Genomic DNA, 20,774 nt, shown 5'->3' with positions numbered 1-20,774 from the left:
CACAAAGCTCTAGTCATTCTGCTTTTCTTTCTGTGTTTCTTCATCGGCTAAGCCAATCCCTATGGTGAGTTGTAAAAAGTAGGAATGTCTTCTCTTTTGGTTCTTGGAATAGCTGGTTGCCTTTTGAGTCACCTAGTCAGTCATTTTCTATCATATTACTATATTTTAACTCTCTGCAAACCATTTGCTAATATGGGCATTTACTTCTTTATTTTTGCTGTTTTTCCTCCTCAACCAGACTGCAAGCTTCATGTAAGCAGGGGCTTGTCATGTTGTTCTGTGCATTAACTGTGAGTCCTAGAACAGGGCCTAATAGGTTATTGATACCCAGTAAATCTTTGTTAAAGTGACTGGTTTCTTTTCTTTCTTTCTTTTTTTTTTTTTAAGTGACTGGTTTCTATTCGCAACCAGCTTACAAATTTGGTAGTATGTCAAAGATAATGTAAATGAAAATTTAAATATACATGACAACAAACAGAAGAGATGCTGAAAGGGCAATACGTGATTTCAGTACTATATGAACCTTTTATTATAAAGCATCAACTCAGATAAAACATCAAAGAGGAAGGACACCTCATATTCCCGTCAGTGAGGCTGCAAGTTCTAAAAGCCGGTTTCCACCAGGGGAAGGCAGAAGGCACGTGTGGAGGCGATGGGCAGGAGAGAGGATGCAGACGCAAAATGAGTAAGCAGAGAATGCGAGCGCGCTGGAACTTCAGCTCCAGCACAAGTTTGGCAAGGAGGGCCCGAGTTGCTGCAAGATGAAATTTTTAATTATCTGGAATTTGGGAGAAATGCCAGTTGGATGGAGTATCTTGAGGCACAACTTTCCACTCGTAAAGAGTCTTGCCAAGGGCCAGGCCTCGGGCCATCCCCCTCCCCTCGCCCTCGCCCTCCCCCACCCCCGGCTCCGCCCGGGCCAGTTTTGGCTCTTTGAGATGCAGCTGCAAAGCGGATTCATAAACAGAGGAAGTTGGCTGCTTTGGGTGGCCCTGCGGCCGGTGCAGCCCGGAGAGCCTGCGGCGGGGAGGGCGGGGAGGGCGGGGCGGAGTGGGGAGGCCCGGTCTGTCCCCGGCGGAGCGCGGCCGGGCCCGCGGGCCCTGGGAGGGGCTTTCGGTCCTGGACTCCTTCTGCCCTCCGTGGGGCCTGGCAAGCTCTAGCTCCGGACCCACAAGTGTGCGTGCGCGGCCTCGGCTCGGGCCCCGCCCGCCCTCGGACGCGCCCGGGCGCCTGCCTGGAGGGGCCCCGGCCCGGCCTGGTCGCGCTGCGGCTCCCCCGGCCTCCAGCCCAGGGCGGCTCCGGGGGGAAAGTGGGGCGCGCGGGGGTGGGGCCAGCCGGCGGGGAGCGCCCCTGCCCCGCGACCCCCGCGCAGACCAGAGGCGCGGCCAGAGGGCCAGGGCGCACCTCCCGAGCCTGTCGCCTGTCGCCTGGGCCCTCGCGGTGGGCAGGGACTCCGCGGAGCCGGGGGCGGGGGGGGCGCGCTCTGCCCCTGGGATTCGTCCGGAGTCCGGCGGCGGCGGCGGCGCTCTTTGTCTTCCCAGGACCTCCTCTCCTTCCTTTCACCCTCCCTGCAGCCGTCGGTGGCTCCCGCGGCCCCGGGCGCGGCCCCGGGAACCCCTGCCACCTCGGTGCCCCGCCGGGTCGGCCGAGGGGGCTGCGAGCGGGAGGCAGGGAGGATGCTGGCGGGGCGGACTCTGGCCCGCAGCCCCGGGAGCCGGCCGGTGCCCGGGCTGTGGCCGCCGCTGCTGCCGCTGCTGCTGCTGCCGCTGCTGCGCGCCCCCGGGGGGCCGGTGAGCGCCCAGGAGCAGCCCTCCTGCAGAGGAGCCTTTGACCTCTACTTCGTCCTGGACAAGTGAGTGCCCGGGGGAGGCCCAGGGGCTTGCGCGCCGCGGCCCTGGATGCGCCGGCGCCGGGGAGACGGAGACGCCCGCGCCCCGGGGAGCGGCGCCTGGAAGCGACCGCGGCTGCTCCCTGCCCTCCCCGACCCACGCGCGAGCGCTTCCTCGTGTGCGCCCGCTGGGCCGTGAGCGCTGGGCCCTCCGGGGAGGTTGGGGCAGTCACCGTTTGCCAGTCCCGGGGTCTCCGCCTGGGGCAGCCGTCTGCAGCTCCAGACCCCGGCCGGGCCCGGCTCGCGCCCCAGCTGGCCAAAGGTCGCCGGGTCCGACCCTGATCAGGGCGCTTTCCTCGTAGCCAGGAAAACCCTAGCGTCCGCATATACTCGGGGTGGTTTGCATGTCCTGCGAAGGAAAGTTGTGTTTGTTTTGAAGAGCCGGGAACCTACTCCAAAGGATTGGTCAGGTGGCCCCGAGGAGGTGGGGAGGGGGGGGCGGTTGGCTTCCTGGATTCTTTGAGTGCCTCAGTTTCAACCGTCTATACTGTTACTCTGCTGGAAGTAGAGGCCGGGTTACCCCCACGTAAATGTTTTGTGTTGTTTGTTTGCTTCTCATCAGTTCAATTTCATTTTACAGGTCTGGGAGTGTGGCAAATAATTGGATTGAAATTTACAATTTTGTCCAGCAACTTACAGAGAGATTCGTGAGGTATTTCTCCCACTTTACTCTGCAGGGGAATTTGAGGTGGAGGGAAGTAGACTGAAGTGTAAGGTATCCCTTTTTTGAGACCTTTTGTAGGGAAAGCTTCTCCAGAAATGTTGATTTTTCTTTTTTCTTTTTTTTTTTTTTAAGTGCCTCAAGATCACTATAACACACATGTAGTTATTAGGACAGCCCTTCAGTTGTTCAGGGCTTATTTTATCTGGATCCCAGAAACTTGGCTCAGGCTCTGGGGAAGCATCTTCAAATACTATTACAAATGTCTTTTCCTTTCTGAATTTTCATCTGTTTTGAATTTCAGTTACGCTTTCTCATAATTTATCACATTAAACAAATTTTATGCTAATAGTGTCCATGATATATTTTTCTTTCCACATAATTCGTAGCATTGTAGAGGTCATCATTAAAAAAGAAAAGTGTCGGTAAACTTCAAATGAACATGTGTTAATAACCCACTACCAGAAAAGGCACTGTGTGTGTTTAAAGAAAGACTTGTGTTTACCCAATGTGTGGGTGTGTGGCTGATTTAAAATTTAACTGTTCTATATATGCAATAAGCCTTACTAGGAAAGACTGGTTTTTTTCCTCCTATAAAAAGCATAACTGCTACGAAATCCAGCTTACTTGCTTATTTGGAGGTAACTAGGAATTAGTGGCATCTCTATTTAAAAATAACCCCAGGACACCAGACTTTTGAGCCTTTCTCTCTCTCTCTCTCTCTCTCTCTCTTTCTCTCTCTCTCTCTTTAAAGAAAAAAATGCAATGAGCAAATGCAAGTTTATCAAGATAATGGAAAGGACACAAAAAGGAGCTGTATCATTAAATATTGCTTCTTTCAGTCTTGTTAGCCCAAATGTTTTCTGTAAAACAGGCTTGGATGATCAAAACATTTTGAAAGTCATGTTGCAAGTAACTTCAAACAATCTGTAGAGGCCTAGGCAATCCTTGCTTTCAGTTATTGGCAGCAGTAAACTTATCCCTATAAAAATGTATGCTTGTCCATGTTCAATCATCAGTCTCCTGCTTAAGAAGCCAAGTATAACACTCTCATTTCTGGACAGGGTCTGAAGTAAAACTGTCTAGGAAAGAAAAATAAATAAGGCCCCATATTTTTAAATGTTAAAGGCAGTAGAGATAGCTTTTTATAAATGTTCTGATTTGATCTGAGAGTGTACAGAGAGTATCACATAGATTTTGATTGAAAGCAATGGATCATTTCAATACAACATTTTGAAGAGGTGGGGTTTTTATTTATTAGATCTGGCTTGCAAGCTGGAATTCTATAATACATAGTTCTCTAGCTCAAATTTAGTTGCTTAGTTATTGACTCATAATACATTGTAGAAAGTGAATCAAAGTTGACTACTGAAGAGAATGTCTTCCAATATGAATAGGACTTTGAGATCATTCTGATCTTCAGTTTATAGATATTAGTTTCCTATCTTTACTTTCAGATCTTAGTAACAGTTGTGTAGAGTGTCTTGGAGACAAGAACCATTCTGTGAGATCAATGCCTAAAGCTTAAAAGAGGTGGCTAACTGGGGCAGGTGTTGCCACTTGGAAGTGGGGTGTTTGAGACTTGGACAGCCTAATCAAAACTGATTTGTTAGTGTCTTTCAGATTGTCCATGATACTCTCTCTATGTATTTTTACCTCCAGATCACTTTTTTCTGAACTCATATCAATTATGATAATTAAATCAAATTATGGTAATTAAATCAAACTGACTGCTCTCCAGCGCTAAATATTGTTAGTGACACTCTCTCAGAAGGGTCTGGCCTCCTTTAAGGAGGTGAGATAGAATACCAAGGGAAGAAGTATTTTCTACAAAAGGATTTTACATTGGCCTAGAATTCATCTTTCTAGTTGTAGTCTCTTCCCTAAATGGCCCTATGGTTCATGGAGCATTGTTTGAGTGCTGAGAAGTACTGACTCAATCCAAAACGGCTTACGTGGTAAGGTTAAGCTGAATTAGTATATATACTTAGGGAGTTCCACTGAAAAGAAGTCTGGACCATCAGAGTCTGATTTTTTTTTTTTTTTCCAGAGTCTGATTTTAACTGAGACTCCATAGCTACAAGATACAAGTCTCTTATATTGTATTTTAACTGCCTCTTTTCTTATTTTGCAGCCCTCAAATGAGATTATCTTTCATTGTGTTTTCTTCTCAAGCAACCATTATTTTGCCATTAACTGGAGACAGGTTAGTGCATTATCATTTCACTGTAGGCTTTTAGTAGGGACTAATCTTGAAGGGATGATGGATATTTCCAAGTAGTGATTCAGGCCTCCCAGTGGAATCAAACAAATGCACAGACAATTCAGCTCTGTTTGCTAATAGAGGGGAAAGGAGGTATGAGTGATATAAAAGAGCAGATAATCTGAAAATATGTATCATTCTTGTTGGCTGTGGGATGTACAATGAAACCCAGATCTCTGCCTTAGTTGTATATTTACTACTTCCCATGTTTCCCCCTCTGTTTCTATAAGTACTTCTACATCTTTCTTGTTTAAATGTAATACGTTAATCAACTAGGAGTCTGCAGAACATTAGGGAGGAGAAAGATATGGATCTCTGGATAATTTACTAGATTCAGCCGACATCCCCCATCTCCAGTCTTACTCTGAGATCTACTGATGCTGAATATATTTGCCTTTGTAAAGGAACTTGCTTACTATTTTTTATTTTATATGTATATATAAAATATTATATACAAACTTGTAAATATATATAAATAATATATATTATATATTTAAATATATTGTACATATATTTTATGTACATAAATACATATAAATGAAAATATATATAATCTTATGATATTTCATATGGCCATTTTAATGTCATCTGAAATAATGGGTCGGGTTAGAGGTAGTCACTGACATATTTTAAAGAATGGCTGCTTTCCATGGGATCACCTTTGTGTAGTAGACTGAGTTCCAAAGTGGGAAGGGAGATTTTCCTTTTCATTCTTATATCTACTTTACTTATTTATCTATTTAATTTACTTTATTTAATACAAAGTATGAAAACATAGTTTTTGCTCAGTTCTTGCTGAAAGAATGGATGGGTTAGCATTTTTTTGAAATCATATTTCTCCAAACTGTCATTTTGGTGCAGGAAGCTGGTGTACTTTGTTTTGCCATAATATGTGGATTTCTGAAAAGTTATGCTTGAATGCAGCTTTTTTAATAAATGAATTTTTTCTCTGAAAATGTTAAAACGTAATATATATTTAGTGTTCTATTTGTTTCAATTTTTTATTTGAACTCTAGTTAAGGAAACATAACATTTAAAAGGACTCAGGGAGAGAACTTATTTATACTTGTCAGAATTAATTTGGGAGAAAAATATAAATCCTTCTAATTTGCTTGTGCTTTAAAGTTTTACTTTTCTGGAGAGGAAGTACCTCTGTAGATGACCTCAGTGTTCTCATTGATAGTTTCCTTCCGTACTTTCTTGTGTACATCTGGGTGTCATCAAGAGTCAGAGCAATAGTAGTCTCTTATACCCCACATAGAATAGCTTTCTATACCCAGTGATATAACACTCTTTGTCTCCATGAAAAGAAATTTTGTTCATTGCCCAGTTTAATTTTCAAAGAAACAGATCTTCCTAATGAAGTCTATTCATTAGGAAAAAGAAAGAATGTTGTTAACATTTATAGAGTGTATATGTAGGGAAAAGCACTTAGCATAACGCCAGACACAGTAGACTCTCAGTGATTGTCACCTGCATATGCTGTGCAAGGTTCTCTGTTAGGCACTTCACATATGGATCCTCCAGCACTTTGAGGGTGAAGTGTAGTGATTGGTCACCAAAACTGGTATTGCATGGAAATGCATGGAAAGGGTTTAACATGTTAATCTAAATCAGAGATTCTTCCTTTATCATTGGTTGAATCTAATAGAGGAGAGAGGTGGGATAAAGAGGCTTCCATTTGAAGACATAGCATAAAACAAGCATGTTGCAGTTAAGTCACAGAACCAATTTATTAGCCAAATGCTCATGGACAAGATACTTAACCTTTTTGTGCCTCAGTTTTGTCCACTTGTGTGATGGTGACAATGAGCATGGTGCTAACAATATCTACCCCATAAGACTATTGTGAGAATGAAGTCAGTGAATATGGAGAATGTGGGAGAGTCTGGTGTGTATGTATTCAAGAGAGAACGTTCTTGTAATTATTTATTTCTACTACGATTATTATTGTTTGGATCTAGGGAATATGTAGCATTTTCATGATTAGTGAGGAATTATTATTATTAATTAAAGGGATAATTATGCTGCTTGACAGAATTTATAATTTTCTAGGAGAAATATTGTTAAGGCTACTTACAATTTCTGTACGGTTGACTCTTTTTCTTTTGAAATAGAGATACATTCAGTTGTAACGAATTGCACTATTTGTGGCATGCTGAATTAGTGTGAGGTGGCCGAAAGTACACTAAGAAGGTCTAGGTAGATTACAGCTGTGCTACTTAAACTGATTTAGAGACTTGGGGCAAATCATCTACTCAGGTGTCAGTTTTTATGTGTGTAAACTGCAGACATAACTGGCCATGTTTTCTTTCTTTCTTTTTTTGAACCTTTATTGATACTCTTATGTGCTTTCTTAAGAGAGTTGTTCTAAGATGAAAATAAGACAATGCTTGGAAAAGTACTTTGTATATCACAGTCTCCATTAAAGGATATTATCTTCTGCTCCTCGTTGTTCTTTTACTAATTTAACTTTATTACATCAGTAACTTCTCAAACTTTTCTGTCCTGGGTATTTGGGTATATGGTGTCTTCATCCATTACCGGCTCTCAAGTGTGTAGAAACAGTCACATATTTAGATACAAACATCACTGAACAAATGTTTCCCCAACTATTGTGGATCTTTGTTTCAAAGCCTAGACATTGGAATTCTACGTATAAACTTTCTTGATGTCATAGATCACACTTACAAGGAGATCTGAGTAAATGAGAAACATAGCAGGTTTCATAATTTTAGTATGGTTATGAGAAGTACTTCTTTCAAGTTTTCAGAGTGTTGCTAGATATTTTCAGTAGAGATGAAGCAAGATTGGAAGCCAGTAAGTCCCTAAGATAGAGCAGTGTCTTCTTAGAGAATTTCAACATGGAGTCCAATACTATGTAAATACGTGAATAGAATAATACACTCGGCAAGAAATGATCAGTCATTTTGTATACTTGTAATATAAAAACTACTCTTTTAAGTGTTTCAGTTTGAACCACTCTCTTCTCCTCTCCTCTCTCCTCTCCTCTCCTCTCCTCTCCTCTCCTCTCCTCTCCTCTCCTCTCCTCTCCTCTCCTCTCCTCTCCTCTTCTCTCTTCTTCTCTTCTCTTCTCTTCTCTCTTCTCTTCTCTTCTCTTCTCTTCTCTTCTCTTCTCTTCTCTTCTCTTCTCTTCTCTCTCTTCTCTTCTCTTCTCCTCTCCTCTCCTCTCCTCTCCTCTCCTCTCCTCTCCTCTTCTCTTCTCTTCTCTTCTCTTCTCTTCTCTTCTCTTGCCACCATGATTTTTATCTTCTGTGTATCTGTTCACCCATTCATCCACCTACCCACCTACCTACCTGCTTGCCTACCTTATATATGATATATTGAGCATTATGGGCTCTGGAGACAATACAAACATGACTAATTTAGTGTGTGTGACAGTGAGGAGTGTGCACATACATTGAAATAGCTCAGGGTTGTGTTATAGGATCAGATAAGAAAAGTGCCATGTTGATTCAATACGGACAAATCTGGCCTCTCAATATTAGAGAATCTGAATCAAGAGTAATTTTAAAGAATATTTTTAGTTACTATGCTACATAATTGGGGATAGTGAATTATGCTCACATCTATTCAATATGATCTTAATGATGTAAAATGATTTAGTTGAAAACATTTAGTGAACAGTTATTATGTGCTAGGCAGTGTGCAAGATGCTTTCCATTTATTACCTCATTTAATCCTCATATTAATACATGTAATACATACTACAATTATCTTAACTTTACAAATGAGGAAATGGAAGCTGCGAAAGGTAATGTAGCTTATCCAAGGACATAGAGTTAAGATGTGGTGAGCAGAATCGTCTTTGAAAGTATAGAGTATGCCACTCTTGTGCTTATGACAGTTCTAATGGCTTAGAATGGAAAACACATGTCTCCTGATGGCCTAAGAGCCCTTCCTGATTGCCTTGCCCATCCTCTCCAGCTTGTGCCACAGTTTAGCCCACTGGTCTTTCCATTCCCTGAACAGGCCAACTTTGTTTCCACATTATGAATTTTGTTCTTTCTCTGCCCCAGAAATGCTCCTGGCTAGCTCATTCTTATTACTTAGGTGTCATCCCATGTGTCCCCTCCTCTGAGACCCTTAGTCTGGCCATCAAGTCTACAGGAACCCTGGCCTTCCTCCCCAGAAATCTGCCAGGATAGTCTATTTGGTTACTACTTTTTGAAATTATTCTGTTAATTAATATTATTTTTATTTCCATCACCCTAACATAAATTGCATGAGAGCTGAGGGGTCTTCTCTGTCTTGTTTACCAGTGTATTTGATACCAGAACAGAGTCTAGCACATAGTAGATACTCAACAAATTATTATTATTTTTTTAAAGATTTTATTTACTCATTCATGAGAGACACAGAGAGAGGCAGAGAGAGAGGCAGAGATAAGAGAAGCAGGCTCCATACAAGGAGCCCGATATGGGACTCGATTCCGGGACTCCAGGATCATGCCCTTTGCTGAAAGCAGATGCTCAACCGCTGAGCCACCCAGACATCCCGATGCTCAACAAATTCTTTTCTTTTTTATTTTTTTGGTTTTTTTTTTGGAGTTTGATTTGCCAACATATAGCATAACACCCAGTGCTCATCCCGCCAAGTGCCCCCCTCAGTGCCTGTCTCCCAGTCACCCCAACCTCCTGCCCACCTCCCTTTCCACCACCCCTTGTTCATTTCCCAGAGTTAGGTGTCTCTCATGTTCTGTCACCCTCACTGATATTTCCCACTCATTTTCTCCTTTCCCCTATATTCCCTTACTATTTTTTATATTCCCCAAATGAATGAGACCATATAATGTTTGTCCTTCTCTGATTGACTTACTTTATTCAGCATAGTACCCTCCAGTTCTATCCACGTTCAAGCAAATGGTGGGTATTTGTCGTTTCTAATGGCTGAGTAATACTCCATTGTATACATAGACCACATCTTCTTTATCAACAATTTCTTGTTGAGATGAATGGTAGAATTGGTGTGACTCTAGAACCTGAGTTATTTTAAAAAACATATTATTTAAATTCAGTTTGCCAACATATACGATAACACCCAGTACTCATCCCATCAGGTGCCCTCCTTAGTGCCTGTCACCCACTCACCCCATCCCCCCACTCTCCTCCTCTTCTGCAACCCTCTGTTTGTTTCCCAGAGTTAGGAGTCTCTCATGGTTTGTCCTCCTCTAATTTTTCCCCATTCAGTTTCCCTCCTTTCCTTTTTAGTCCCTTTCACTATTTCTTATATTTCACACATGAGTGAGACCATATGATAATTGTCTTTCTCCAACTGACTTATTTCACTCAGCATAATACCCTTCAGTTCCATCTATGTAAACGTAAATGGTGGGTATTCATCCTTTCTGACGGCTGAGTAGTAGTGCATTGTATATATAGACCACATCTTTATCCATTCATCTGTCAAAGGACATCATGGCTCCTTCCACAGATTTAGAATCTAAGTTATTAACTACTATCATGTATTTTCTCTCTTTCAGAAGTCATGACTTAGGTTTGCTAAGTTTCTTTCCCACTCTTATAGATCAGTTGTAAATATTTCCGACTCTCTTTTTAACATATTTGTCCCCAAATTGAAAAAGTCATATAATTGTTTGACCTGAGCACAATAATCAATTACTTAGGAAAAAATATTTCTTAGGTATAATTATAGGAAATTAAAGAGAAGTCATTTGATTAAATTTAGATAATATATACAGTTGTATTATTTGAAAAGTTTTCTTTTTTTTTTCCTTAAGATTTTATTTATTTATTCATGAGAGACACAGAGAGAGAGGCAGAGACACAGGCAGAGGGAGAAGCAGGCTCCCTGCAGGGAGCCTGATGTGGGACTCGATCCTGAGACTTCGGGATCACGCCCTGAGCCAAAGGCAGATGCTCAACCACTGAGCATCTGAGCCACCCAGGTGTCCCGAAAAGTTTTCTTATTCCTTAAAATCTGAATTAAAAGTTAACTTGTGATAAAACAGCCCTTCATAAGAATTGGTAACTTATAAATTGGTTCATTAATTTTGCACAGAAACTTGGCAGGATCTGTAAAAGTTTAGAAGGTTTCTATCAGTGATTCTACTTTTTAGAATTGTGTTCCACTGAAATACTAGCACCGGTGGGCAAAAATAAGTAAATGCAAAATTGGACACTGCAGTAGTGGTTCATAATAGTGAAAATTATATTCAATCTAAATGTATTTCAGTTGATGTAATGAAAAAAATGTATAGAATGGGATACTATGTAGATAATAGAAAAATTGGAAAATCTGTATATATTAACATAAAAATATATCTCAGATACATTAATCGAGAAGAACAGGTGGCAGAACACTAAGTATGATTTTATTTTTCTAAAATAAAAACAAAAAATACCTTTAACTGTTTTTGTGATGTATGTGTGTGAGTGTGTGTGTGTGTGTGTGTGTGTGAGATCATAAATGTATGGAAAAAAGCCTGAAAGATATGCAACGAATTGCTGACAATACCGTCTTAGCAGTGAGATTCAGGATGGGGAGGACCTTCCTTTTTTAATTTCCATACACCTTGGCTATTCCAGTTTTATTTCGACGTTATTCTTTGTAAAAAAAAAAAAAAAAGAAAAAAAAAAAAACATGCTCGAAAAAAGTTACTGCTTCTTTAGCCAGAGATAGCTATGTTGGAGTCAGAATGGAATTTAGGGGTTGGAAAGAGAAAGTATTCAGGAATAACACATTTCCAGTTGTTACCTCGGGGGATCCTGAAGGCTCCCTGTTAAAATGAAAACACAGGAGTGGACGTTGAGTCACGTAGACATGGAAGCTATATACTAGTTTTATGACCTTGTGTAAGTAATTTCACTTCTTGCTGGCCAGTTCTCTTGCCCATTAGAAGGCGCTAATCATTCCTACCATATTGCAATGTTGGGATGGTTAAATGCATCTGATGCATGAGAAGGCCTAATTGACGTGGGGAGGAGTCAAGGTTGAAAGGGGATTTGTGGGTTATCAGTGTACACCACCATCAGAATTTTCATTCTCATGTGCCAGAATTCTAACAGGAGTTTAGAGAGGTCAAATAAACTTGCTGGAAGTCACACAGCTAAGTAGTTAGAGCCAGGATTCACAAGATATTATTTGCATCTATACATATATTGCTTACAAAGCATTTAGCAAAGTGTCTGACACAAATAATAATGTTGAAATAAAATTGGAATAGCCAAGGTGTGTGGAAATTAAAAAATGAAGGTCCATTCCATCCTGAATCTAAGACGGTATTGACTCATGAGCGTGAGCACTTAACTACTGCATTGCCTCAGACTTTCTGTATTCCCCCTTCTCTGCCTTTCACAATTAGTCAGAATTTGTCATATTCAAAGACATATTCTTCCTCTAAATTTATGCTGTTCTCTTACAAACAGTGATGTGGTGAGAGGAAGTGAATGTAGTTTTTTTTTTTGTTGTTGTTGTAGTTAGAGAAATGATGACTCGTGTTGAGAAAAGTCAGTTTTGGCAACGCATTTGTGCTAATCCTGAGAGGTCTGGGCAAGATAGCAGCTCAGATTCTAGTCATGGATATGCTAAGAGTGAACTTTCATGCAGTCCCACATATGCTTTATATTCTAGGAAGTTAAATACATTGTTACTCATACCTGAGAGACAACCTGGCACACTGAAGTGTTCAAATGCAGAGGTCAATTTCTCATGACTCAATAGGTATTGAATGGGGGAAGTGGGGTGAAAAAATATACAGAATGCAGCCAGTTGGACTCAGGTGTGATCCATGTACCACATTTTGTAAGCATAGACTAAACTGGAGGGAATTTTTTCACAAAACCCAGATAGTGCGGAGCATTTTGTAAGCACGTATTTTTTGACCATGGATTCATTGGTCTAGATTCTGGACCACAGAGACATTGGCAATGTTGGCCTTAGAGTGACGTGTTAAATAAACAATAAGTACATTTTGATATCAAGTATAATAAGAGATAGGTAAACCTGTTAGTTCTGAAGATAATGGAATGTATTAGCGATGTTTGCATTTAGAAGATACTCCTTCACTGTCTTGTAAACTTTGAACATTTTTTAAGTTGAGGAGCTGGTAGAGAGCAATTACTTTTTTGTGATTTATCCTTTATACAGTATGTAATATAGTATATAATAACATAAATAAATAAATAGAAATGTGGGTATATTTGAATGAATGAACAGATTTTCCCTCATATAATTTTTTTCTAATTTTGTCAATTTGCTTAATATTGTGTTTTATTAATGGAAGGAGATAATAACAGTGGCAGATGAAATTTATTGAGCACTAACTGTGTGTCAGACACTTTGGTAAATGCTTTGTAAGCAGAAGCTCCGGTAAAGTACTAAAGTGCTAAATGGATTATAAATGACTAGTATATTTGTATAGATGCAAAATAACATCTTGAGAGCATTGTTTTGTTTCATATTTCAATGTACTAAGTTTTACCTTCTTAAAAACACTTAATTATGTAACTGGCTGATCATTACAAAATTACTGTGTATTGCTGCATTTTATTTGCAGTTACTGTTTGTTTCAAGAACTAATGTTCCTGATTAATAATCTCTTGAGGACAAAGGATGGAATTGACCTATGATACAAGTTTCTATAACATTTATACTCATGCACTAATGTACTTGTATTAATTGGCATTTGGTAGCATAGATAATATGCAGTTTTTTAGCTTTTGTCGTAGATTGTTCTGTGGCCTCCAGTTAAGCACAGAATACATATAAACATGTATGTGTGTATATATATTCTCTCTATATATATGTATACAGAATATATATATATATATACACACTACATATACAAATATATGTATATATACTTAAATATATTTAAGTCTATAAATTAAACTTATACACTTATTTAAATATATAATTTAAAAACTCTGGGCTGGGCCCATGGCTTACTTTAACTGATAGAATATAGCATACATAAACGTAGAAGAGTGCCAGTTCCAGGTCTAAGCCTTAATAAGGCATGGGAGTTTTCTTTCTTGTGCTCTCAGTAGCCAGCTGGCATATAAAAACTTTGATTACCCTGAGACCATCATGGTAGGAGGGAAACCAACCCAGCCATGTGGAAAAGCCATCTGGAAGAGAATGAAGACTACAGTCAACAGTCCTAGCTGTGCTCCTCTGCAGTAGCCAGCACCAGTGCCAACTTGCCAACCATGTGAGTGAGGTCATTTCAACCTTTCTAGCCATTCCTACTTCTCAGCTGACAATGTGTGAAACATAAGAACTGCCCATTCAATGCACAGTATCATAAAAAATAAGTTGTGTTTGCACCACTAATTTTAGGGTAGTTTATTAGGCAGCAATAGATGGCCAAAACAGAAATGTGATTAGTTAAGATGTTGTCTGTTGGAAAGTTCAAATGCTATACAGATAATATAATTATATGTATAAACATAATATCCTTAGTTATACGCAGAAGGTACTTAAAATAAAAAATTGTGCCTTAATTGTATTAGTTGAGCAAGTCAGAATTCTCTGCTAATCATTTTATTATGCTACCATTTACAATATATACTTATTTTAGTTATGACATCATAAATACCCTCCAAAATACAAAGTGTTCAATGGATGGAGAAGAGCCATTGATGTGCAGCATGTGGCAGTGTAGTTGCCCTCTTCTCTTCTCTTCTCTTCTCTTCTCTTCTCTTCTCTTCTCTTCTCTTCTCTTCTCTTCTCCTCTCCTCTCCTCTCCTCTCCTCTCCTCTCCTCTCCTCTCCTCTTCTCTTCTCTCTCTTCTCTTCTCTCTTTTTCTCTTTCTCTTCTCTCTCTTCTCTCTCTCTTCTCTTCTCTTCTCTTCTCTTCTCTTCTCTTCTCTTCTCTCTCTTCTCTTCTCTTCTCTTCTCTTCTCTTCTCTTCTCTTCTCTTCTCTCTTCTCTTCTCTTCTCTTCTCTTCTCTTCTCTTCTCTTCTCTTCTCCTCTCCTCTCCTCTCCTCTCCTCTCCTCTCCTCTCCTCTTCTCTCCTCTTCTCTTCTCTTCTCCTCTTCTCTTCTCTCTCTTTCTCCTCTCCTCTCCTCTCCTCTCCTCTCCTCTCCTCTCCTCTCCTCTCCTCTCCTCTCCTCTCTTCTTCTCTCCTCATCTTCTCTTTCCCACCCCTCCCCTCCCTTCTCTTCCCTTCCCTTCCCTTTTATCTCTCTTCCTTCCCCTACTCAGCAGAGAAATTTGGCAGGTACTAACAGAGCGGAAAGTGTTATTTTATAGATTAAAAAAAGAATCAGTATGTTTTTGCCTTTCTCTGATCAATATAATCATGAAATAAAAAAAGAAAGAGTTGATAGATTTTAGCTCACTGATTCTCAACAAAAAGAATCAGGTTTATCCCATTTTATTTGTTTCATTTTGCCTCTTTCCAAAAAGTATTTGAAGCTGAACATAATAACATTGCAGAAAGATAATAACATAAAAAGAAAAGTTAAGATCTTAGAAAAGAGTATGTAGCAATATGATAACCATAGGAACTTAGAATTTTGTGAATGAGTAAGAAATTTACTGTGGGCTTCCCAATAGTTAGGGCAAGAAATGGTTTACATACTTGTAGCTAGCAGGAAGGAGGAAGTGTATAGTGATTACTCAGGGATGACGAGAAACTTCTGCCACAAGATCTGAGAGGGGACATTTTGTGTTATGATAGCAGCACCCTTGACTACAGCTTCACAACAAATACCAAAGTAGTTTCAATATCACTATTCCTGTAGCTGAAGACATAACGTTAAAACCAAACTTGGTGAGGTTGATCTAAGATGTTGTTGGATTTGAGCTTTATAACATGTGCATTTTTTCTTTTGTTTTTGTCATTCCCTACTTGCTTTTTTTTTCTTTTAGAGGTTTCTTTAAGTCATAGTATAGATGGATGAGTTCTCTTTTTAACCTGTGACATCATTTTGCTTTCTCCCAATTAGCTGTTTACTACTAGACAAACTTAGAACTTACTTTTAGTTGCTTGGGATCTTTTGAAGGCCTGAGATCTGCTCTGTCTTGTTTTGGCTTTCATTTCCCCTAAAATGACACTTGGTAGAGGCTGACAGACTGTGTAGTTATACTGGAAGGAGATAAGACCAGAGCTCATGTGTGTTGATGTTATTGACTGTTGGCAAGAAACACTTTTCCTCCAGTGACGATGCAGCTGCAAAAGTAATGATGGAATTCAGTGCTACTTAGAATATTATGGTGTCAGGTATTGTCATGGATAGAAAAGCCAGGGACAGTGTTACTTCTCCCAGTGAAATAAGCTAGTTGAGTCTTATCTTCCAAAAACAATTCTGAATTCCACGTCCGGCAAGTTCTTGTAGCTTAGAGTCCTATTGTCTGGGTCTTAGAAGAAATTAAATGGTGAGGTGAATCTGAACTGAATGGACAAGGCAGCTTCTACCATGAAAAATCTATTTGTTGTGTGAACTTGAATTTCAGTTGTCTCTTCATTTCCCTTTTGGCAGCAAACATTAATGCTTGAGGACACGCTGCCACTCATTTCTTGGAAGTACCAAATATTTGGTTTTTGTCTGCATTCAGACAGAATCAGTTTCAAGTTTTGTCTGTAGATACTAAATATAAATATTTAGATAAAACAAACTTGTAAAGTAGGTAATTTAGTTCATCATCTGTGAATTTCTTTCCTATGGTAGATTGAAAAGTTTATTGAACGCTTACTTTGTTAAAGGCATTATTTAAGTAATAAGCGCAGAGTAGGAGGATACATCATAAATGATAGGGTGATAGTCCACTGTAAACTTCCAGTCTAGTTGAGAAGTGAAACACTAAATTAAATCAGTTACATTATTTTAAGGTATAAATTTGAGACAAAATTATTCATTGTAGTAGAAGTTGATCATGGATGTGTTTGGGACACCTTAGAAAAAATAGTATAATAAAGTCAAAGACAGGTTCAGAATAGGCTGATTTTAGACCAAGTATTAAAGGAAGCAATGTGGATTGGTAGAGATGACTGAGTCAGGAAGAAAGAGGATTAGGTCATACTTTGAAAGTTGTCTTATGTTTTTGGGAAACTCCTTGAGATGGAAGACTTGTCTGATACTAATTTTCATTACAGCATCAACATATAATCAGTAAGTTACTTTTAAAATATGAGTGAAGCTCTGGTGGATGATTCATTTATTTCAAGTGTTCGAAATACAACATTGCAGCTCGATGAAACCTTTTTTTTTTTTTTTTTTACTGTTTCGGACATACGTTTTAATGGTGTGTGGTATATGTTATATGTATATAATTTTATTTTAATAGTGTATGATGTGTGTGTGTGTGTGTGTGTATAACCTTTTATGTATGACTCTAGTAAGTTCCTTGATAATCAGATAATCTACTTTTTGTGATTAATGTTTCATCTATCATTGTTAGTAATGTGGGTGCTTTTCATGTTTTATTTAAAACATTATATTTCAGTTTACCATTGCAGGACTTTTTTATTTAGAAAGGTATTTTTCTTGAGGTGCCTGAGTAGCTTAGTTGGTCCAGCGTCTGACTCTTGGTTTTGGCTGGGGTCGTGATCTCGGGGTTGTGGGATTGAGCCCTATGTCGGGCTCCACGTGCGCTGAGTGTGGAGCCTGCTTGAGATTCTCTCTCACTTTCTGTTTCTCTTTCTCTCTGTCTCTCTCTCTGCTGGAGCATGCTCTTTCTGTCTCACTAAAAATAAAAAAAATAATAAAAAAAGAAAGGTATTTTTCTTTGCTTCTTTTTAAAAATTAAAATTCTATAAACAGTATATTAAGATCTCTCTTCTGATCCTTTAAATTTAAAAATTGAAAATGAAATTCTGAGTTTAGTTTGGATTGTTTTTGCAACATTATTGTATTTATCTCATATTATTCTTATGGTTTCTTTATTTTTCAAGGGTTCTTTGGAACCTATATTTAAAAAAACCTGAAAAATAGGTCTTATTTTACTTAATGCACACAAAATAGATTTTTTTTTAAAGATTTCATTTACTTATTAGAGAGAGAAAGACAGACAACAAACAGGGGGAGCAGCAGGTAGAGTGAGAAGCAGGCCCTCCGCTAAGCAAGGAGCCTGATGCAGAACTTGATCTCAGGACTCTGGGATCATGACCTGAGCTGAAGGCAGATGCTTAACCAACTGAGCCACCCAGGTGTCCCCAAAATAGCTTTTAATAATGTATTCATACTTCATTTAGATATACTGCATTGAGACACTAATTGGTCATGATGAAAAAGATTATTCTATAGTTTTTCAAGTTTTTTGTTCATATTGCCTGTTTCAAGAATCCATGACCATCCATCCATTTATTCTTTCAATTTGTTCATCAGAAATGTGCTAGTACATTGTAGTTACAATATTCAAGAGAATGAGTTGGTGTCTGCATGGAGGAGAAGATGCTACAAAGGTGACTAAATTTCTGAGACATGTGACTCTGGGAAACACAAAGTAGAAACTGAATTTCTATAAGTTAGGGTTAAGTAATATGCTTTAGAAATTTACAAATAACAAAGTAAATTTCCAACTTATAGGGAAGTGGGTGCGTGCTTCAGAAATACTTTTTCATTTAAGCTGACCTAAGCAACCCTTGTTTGTTTTGGATGAAGGAAAATGTTTCACTCCCTAGCATTTAGTCAAACAAATATGATAGAAGTTATCTGTTCTCAGCTCAAAATGTCTAGAATATACTTAGATTTTTCCAAGATATTTCATATTGTCAAATAAAATAATACTTTTATTTGTTGTATTTAAAATATGAGTGCTCTAATTTATTAAAATAGCAAAAAGTATGAGAAGTTATCTATCCTCAAAGCTCATGTTCTTTCCTCTTCCTGAAGAAACTTTAATTGTAACCCTGCCATGTTTTTTGATAAATACTTATTGTAATCTTTGCTCATTTTTCTTTCATTTAATTTTCATTATTTTTCAGAAGCAAAATCAGTAAAGGCTTAGAGGATTTAAAAAATGTTAGTCCAGTAGGAGAGACATACATCCACGAAGGACTAAAGCTAGTAAGTTCTTTAACATTTGTAAGTATGGAAGAGAATGTTTCCTTATTCTGGAATGCAAAAAACTGTAACTCTCTAGTAAAACTCCAATACCTCATTACAGGTTTATCTTTAAAAAATTTTTTAAAATGCTTTTAGTTGTTCTAAGGAGGAGACTGATTTACCATGGTGATAAGAAAAATTTGGATAGCATTTGGCTTTTTAAGGAATTTTTCATTTTTTGTGTGCTTATTTTCAGACTAGTCAATCAAAGCTTAAAATTTATATTCTTTACACCCAATTGTAACTGCTCTATAATGTGAATATATGCATATTTCAAATAAAATAGCTAACACAAAATACTCTTTTTTATTTTATTTTTAATATTTTATTTAAATTCAATTTGCCAACATATAGTAAAATACCCTGTTTTCAAAGCCAGTCTGTAATATTTTGATTTTGTCAGACTCATACATTCAGCTTGATGAAACATGCTGGTTAAAAGTTAAGATGAAATTGTTAGTGAGATAATTATTCTTCATTTTCAGGCAAATGAACAAATTCAGAAAGCAGGAGGCTTAAAAACCTCCAGCATCATAATTGCTCTGACAGATGGTAAGTTGGACGGTCTGGTGCCATCATATGCAGAGAAAGAGGTGAGTGTTGAACTGAAACTGTTCATTATACCCTGGTGTACTTTGCTGTGTGTCTCTGTATTCATAGCCCGATATTGGAATAATGCACCCCTCTCTCTGCACCCCCCTCCATAGGCAAAGATATCCAGGTCATTTGGGGCTAGAGTTTATTGTGTTGGTGTCCTTGACTTTGAACAAGCTCAGGTGAGTACAGCAGATCTGCAAACCTTAATCTAAATTACATCATCATCTTAAGGGTATTTTTTCAAATTCTTTTCACTGATGACCTACTGTGACACTAATCTGTTGCTAAAGATTTTTTATAAAATTATTTTGAACTCTGCATCAATTATGTCTGATTTTGAGAGGTTTCATTGCTGAAAACAACACTCTAAAATTTCCGGAATATTCATTTGGTTCAGAAGAAGTAATATTATGGTCACATATTTGGACTGAAATAATATGGATAATCCTTTTTGAACTCAACGGACAAGATTATTATGACAGTCTTATTTAGGTGTTTTAGTTTGATTTAAAACTTGACACTTAGGAGTGCAGGGATTTGGGAAATCTGTTTAGAGGAAATTTTTAATAGTTTTCATTCCAAAACCCCAATTTTTTCATAAGTTTTGGAGGTTTATATATTAATTTTTTTCCCTGCTCACTAGATGGTCTTACATTTAAATTTTTGGTTGAACATAACTAAGATTTCTGTGTCTAATGACATTTTTGGCTAGTAGAGCTCTGCAGTGTTTTGAGATTCAAACTTGAGGCCAGTGTAAAGGGGTTGTGGCTGATTCATTTCATTGTGATACATTTAGAATAACACTAGTGCCATCTCCTTCAATTCCTGACAGACTACACTGGTGAATTAATCCTGTGGTGTAATTTTCCAGATGAACATAACTGAAACATAATGAAGTGTATAAAATGTATGTCTCAACTACCCGTTAATTGAATGTTCCTCGTTTTTCTAAAGCTGGAAAGAATTGCTGATTCCAAGGAACAAGTTTTTCCTGTCAAGGGTGGATTTCAAGCTCTTAAAGGAATAATTAATTCTGTGAGTATTTTTCTGGGAGTAAGAAAGGCTTACGATTTTAGATACATTTTAAAACATAAGGAGTAATCTTGATATCCCTTCAGGTGATCATTATCTTGAAGAAAGAGATTAAGAAGGAGGTTTGTTTGGTATTGAGAACATGGCTTAATTCTAAAGATCTGGATTTTGTCTGGATTTTGTTTGTATTAATGGTTGGTATTAATTCTTGTAAATTTGACTCTGTGAGCTTGGGTTTGAGATTTCAAGTTTAGGATCTTCATAAACAGTCTTTGACACTTCCACTGTTTGAGCGTG

General features: G+C 38.6%; 1 protein-coding gene across 2 annotated transcripts in view; it reads left to right on the top strand.

Moving 5' to 3' along the window:
* Positions 1–1,302: 1,302 nt before the first annotated feature.
* ANTXR2 (ANTXR cell adhesion molecule 2) overlaps positions 1,303–20,774 on the top strand; it is a 159,280-nt gene continuing 139,808 nt past the window's right edge. The window contains exons 1-7 of one of the 2 annotated variants that reach the window (XM_077882636.1): positions 1,303–1,852; positions 2,469–2,540; positions 4,684–4,755; positions 18,728–18,809; positions 19,334–19,441; positions 19,556–19,624; positions 20,400–20,480. In XM_077882636.1, the coding sequence (XP_077738762.1) occupies positions 1,677–1,852; positions 2,469–2,540; positions 4,684–4,755; positions 18,728–18,809; positions 19,334–19,441; positions 19,556–19,624; positions 20,400–20,480 (660 nt within the window). In that variant the 5' untranslated portion in view covers positions 1,303–1,676. Of the gene's footprint in view, positions 1,853–2,178; positions 2,247–2,468; positions 2,541–4,683; positions 4,756–18,727; positions 18,810–19,333; positions 19,442–19,555; positions 19,625–20,399; positions 20,481–20,774 lie in introns of those variants that run through there. The other variant, XM_077882637.1, reaches the window with a different exon arrangement.

This window comes from Canis aureus, chromosome 33 (assembly GCF_053574225.1).
Source record: "Canis aureus isolate CA01 chromosome 33, VMU_Caureus_v.1.0, whole genome shotgun sequence".
In the NCBI taxonomy this organism is placed as follows: domain Eukaryota; kingdom Metazoa; phylum Chordata; class Mammalia; order Carnivora; family Canidae; genus Canis; species Canis aureus.
The sequence above is the reverse complement of the archived record's forward strand: the minus strand, read 5'-3'. Positions and strand labels throughout refer to the sequence as shown.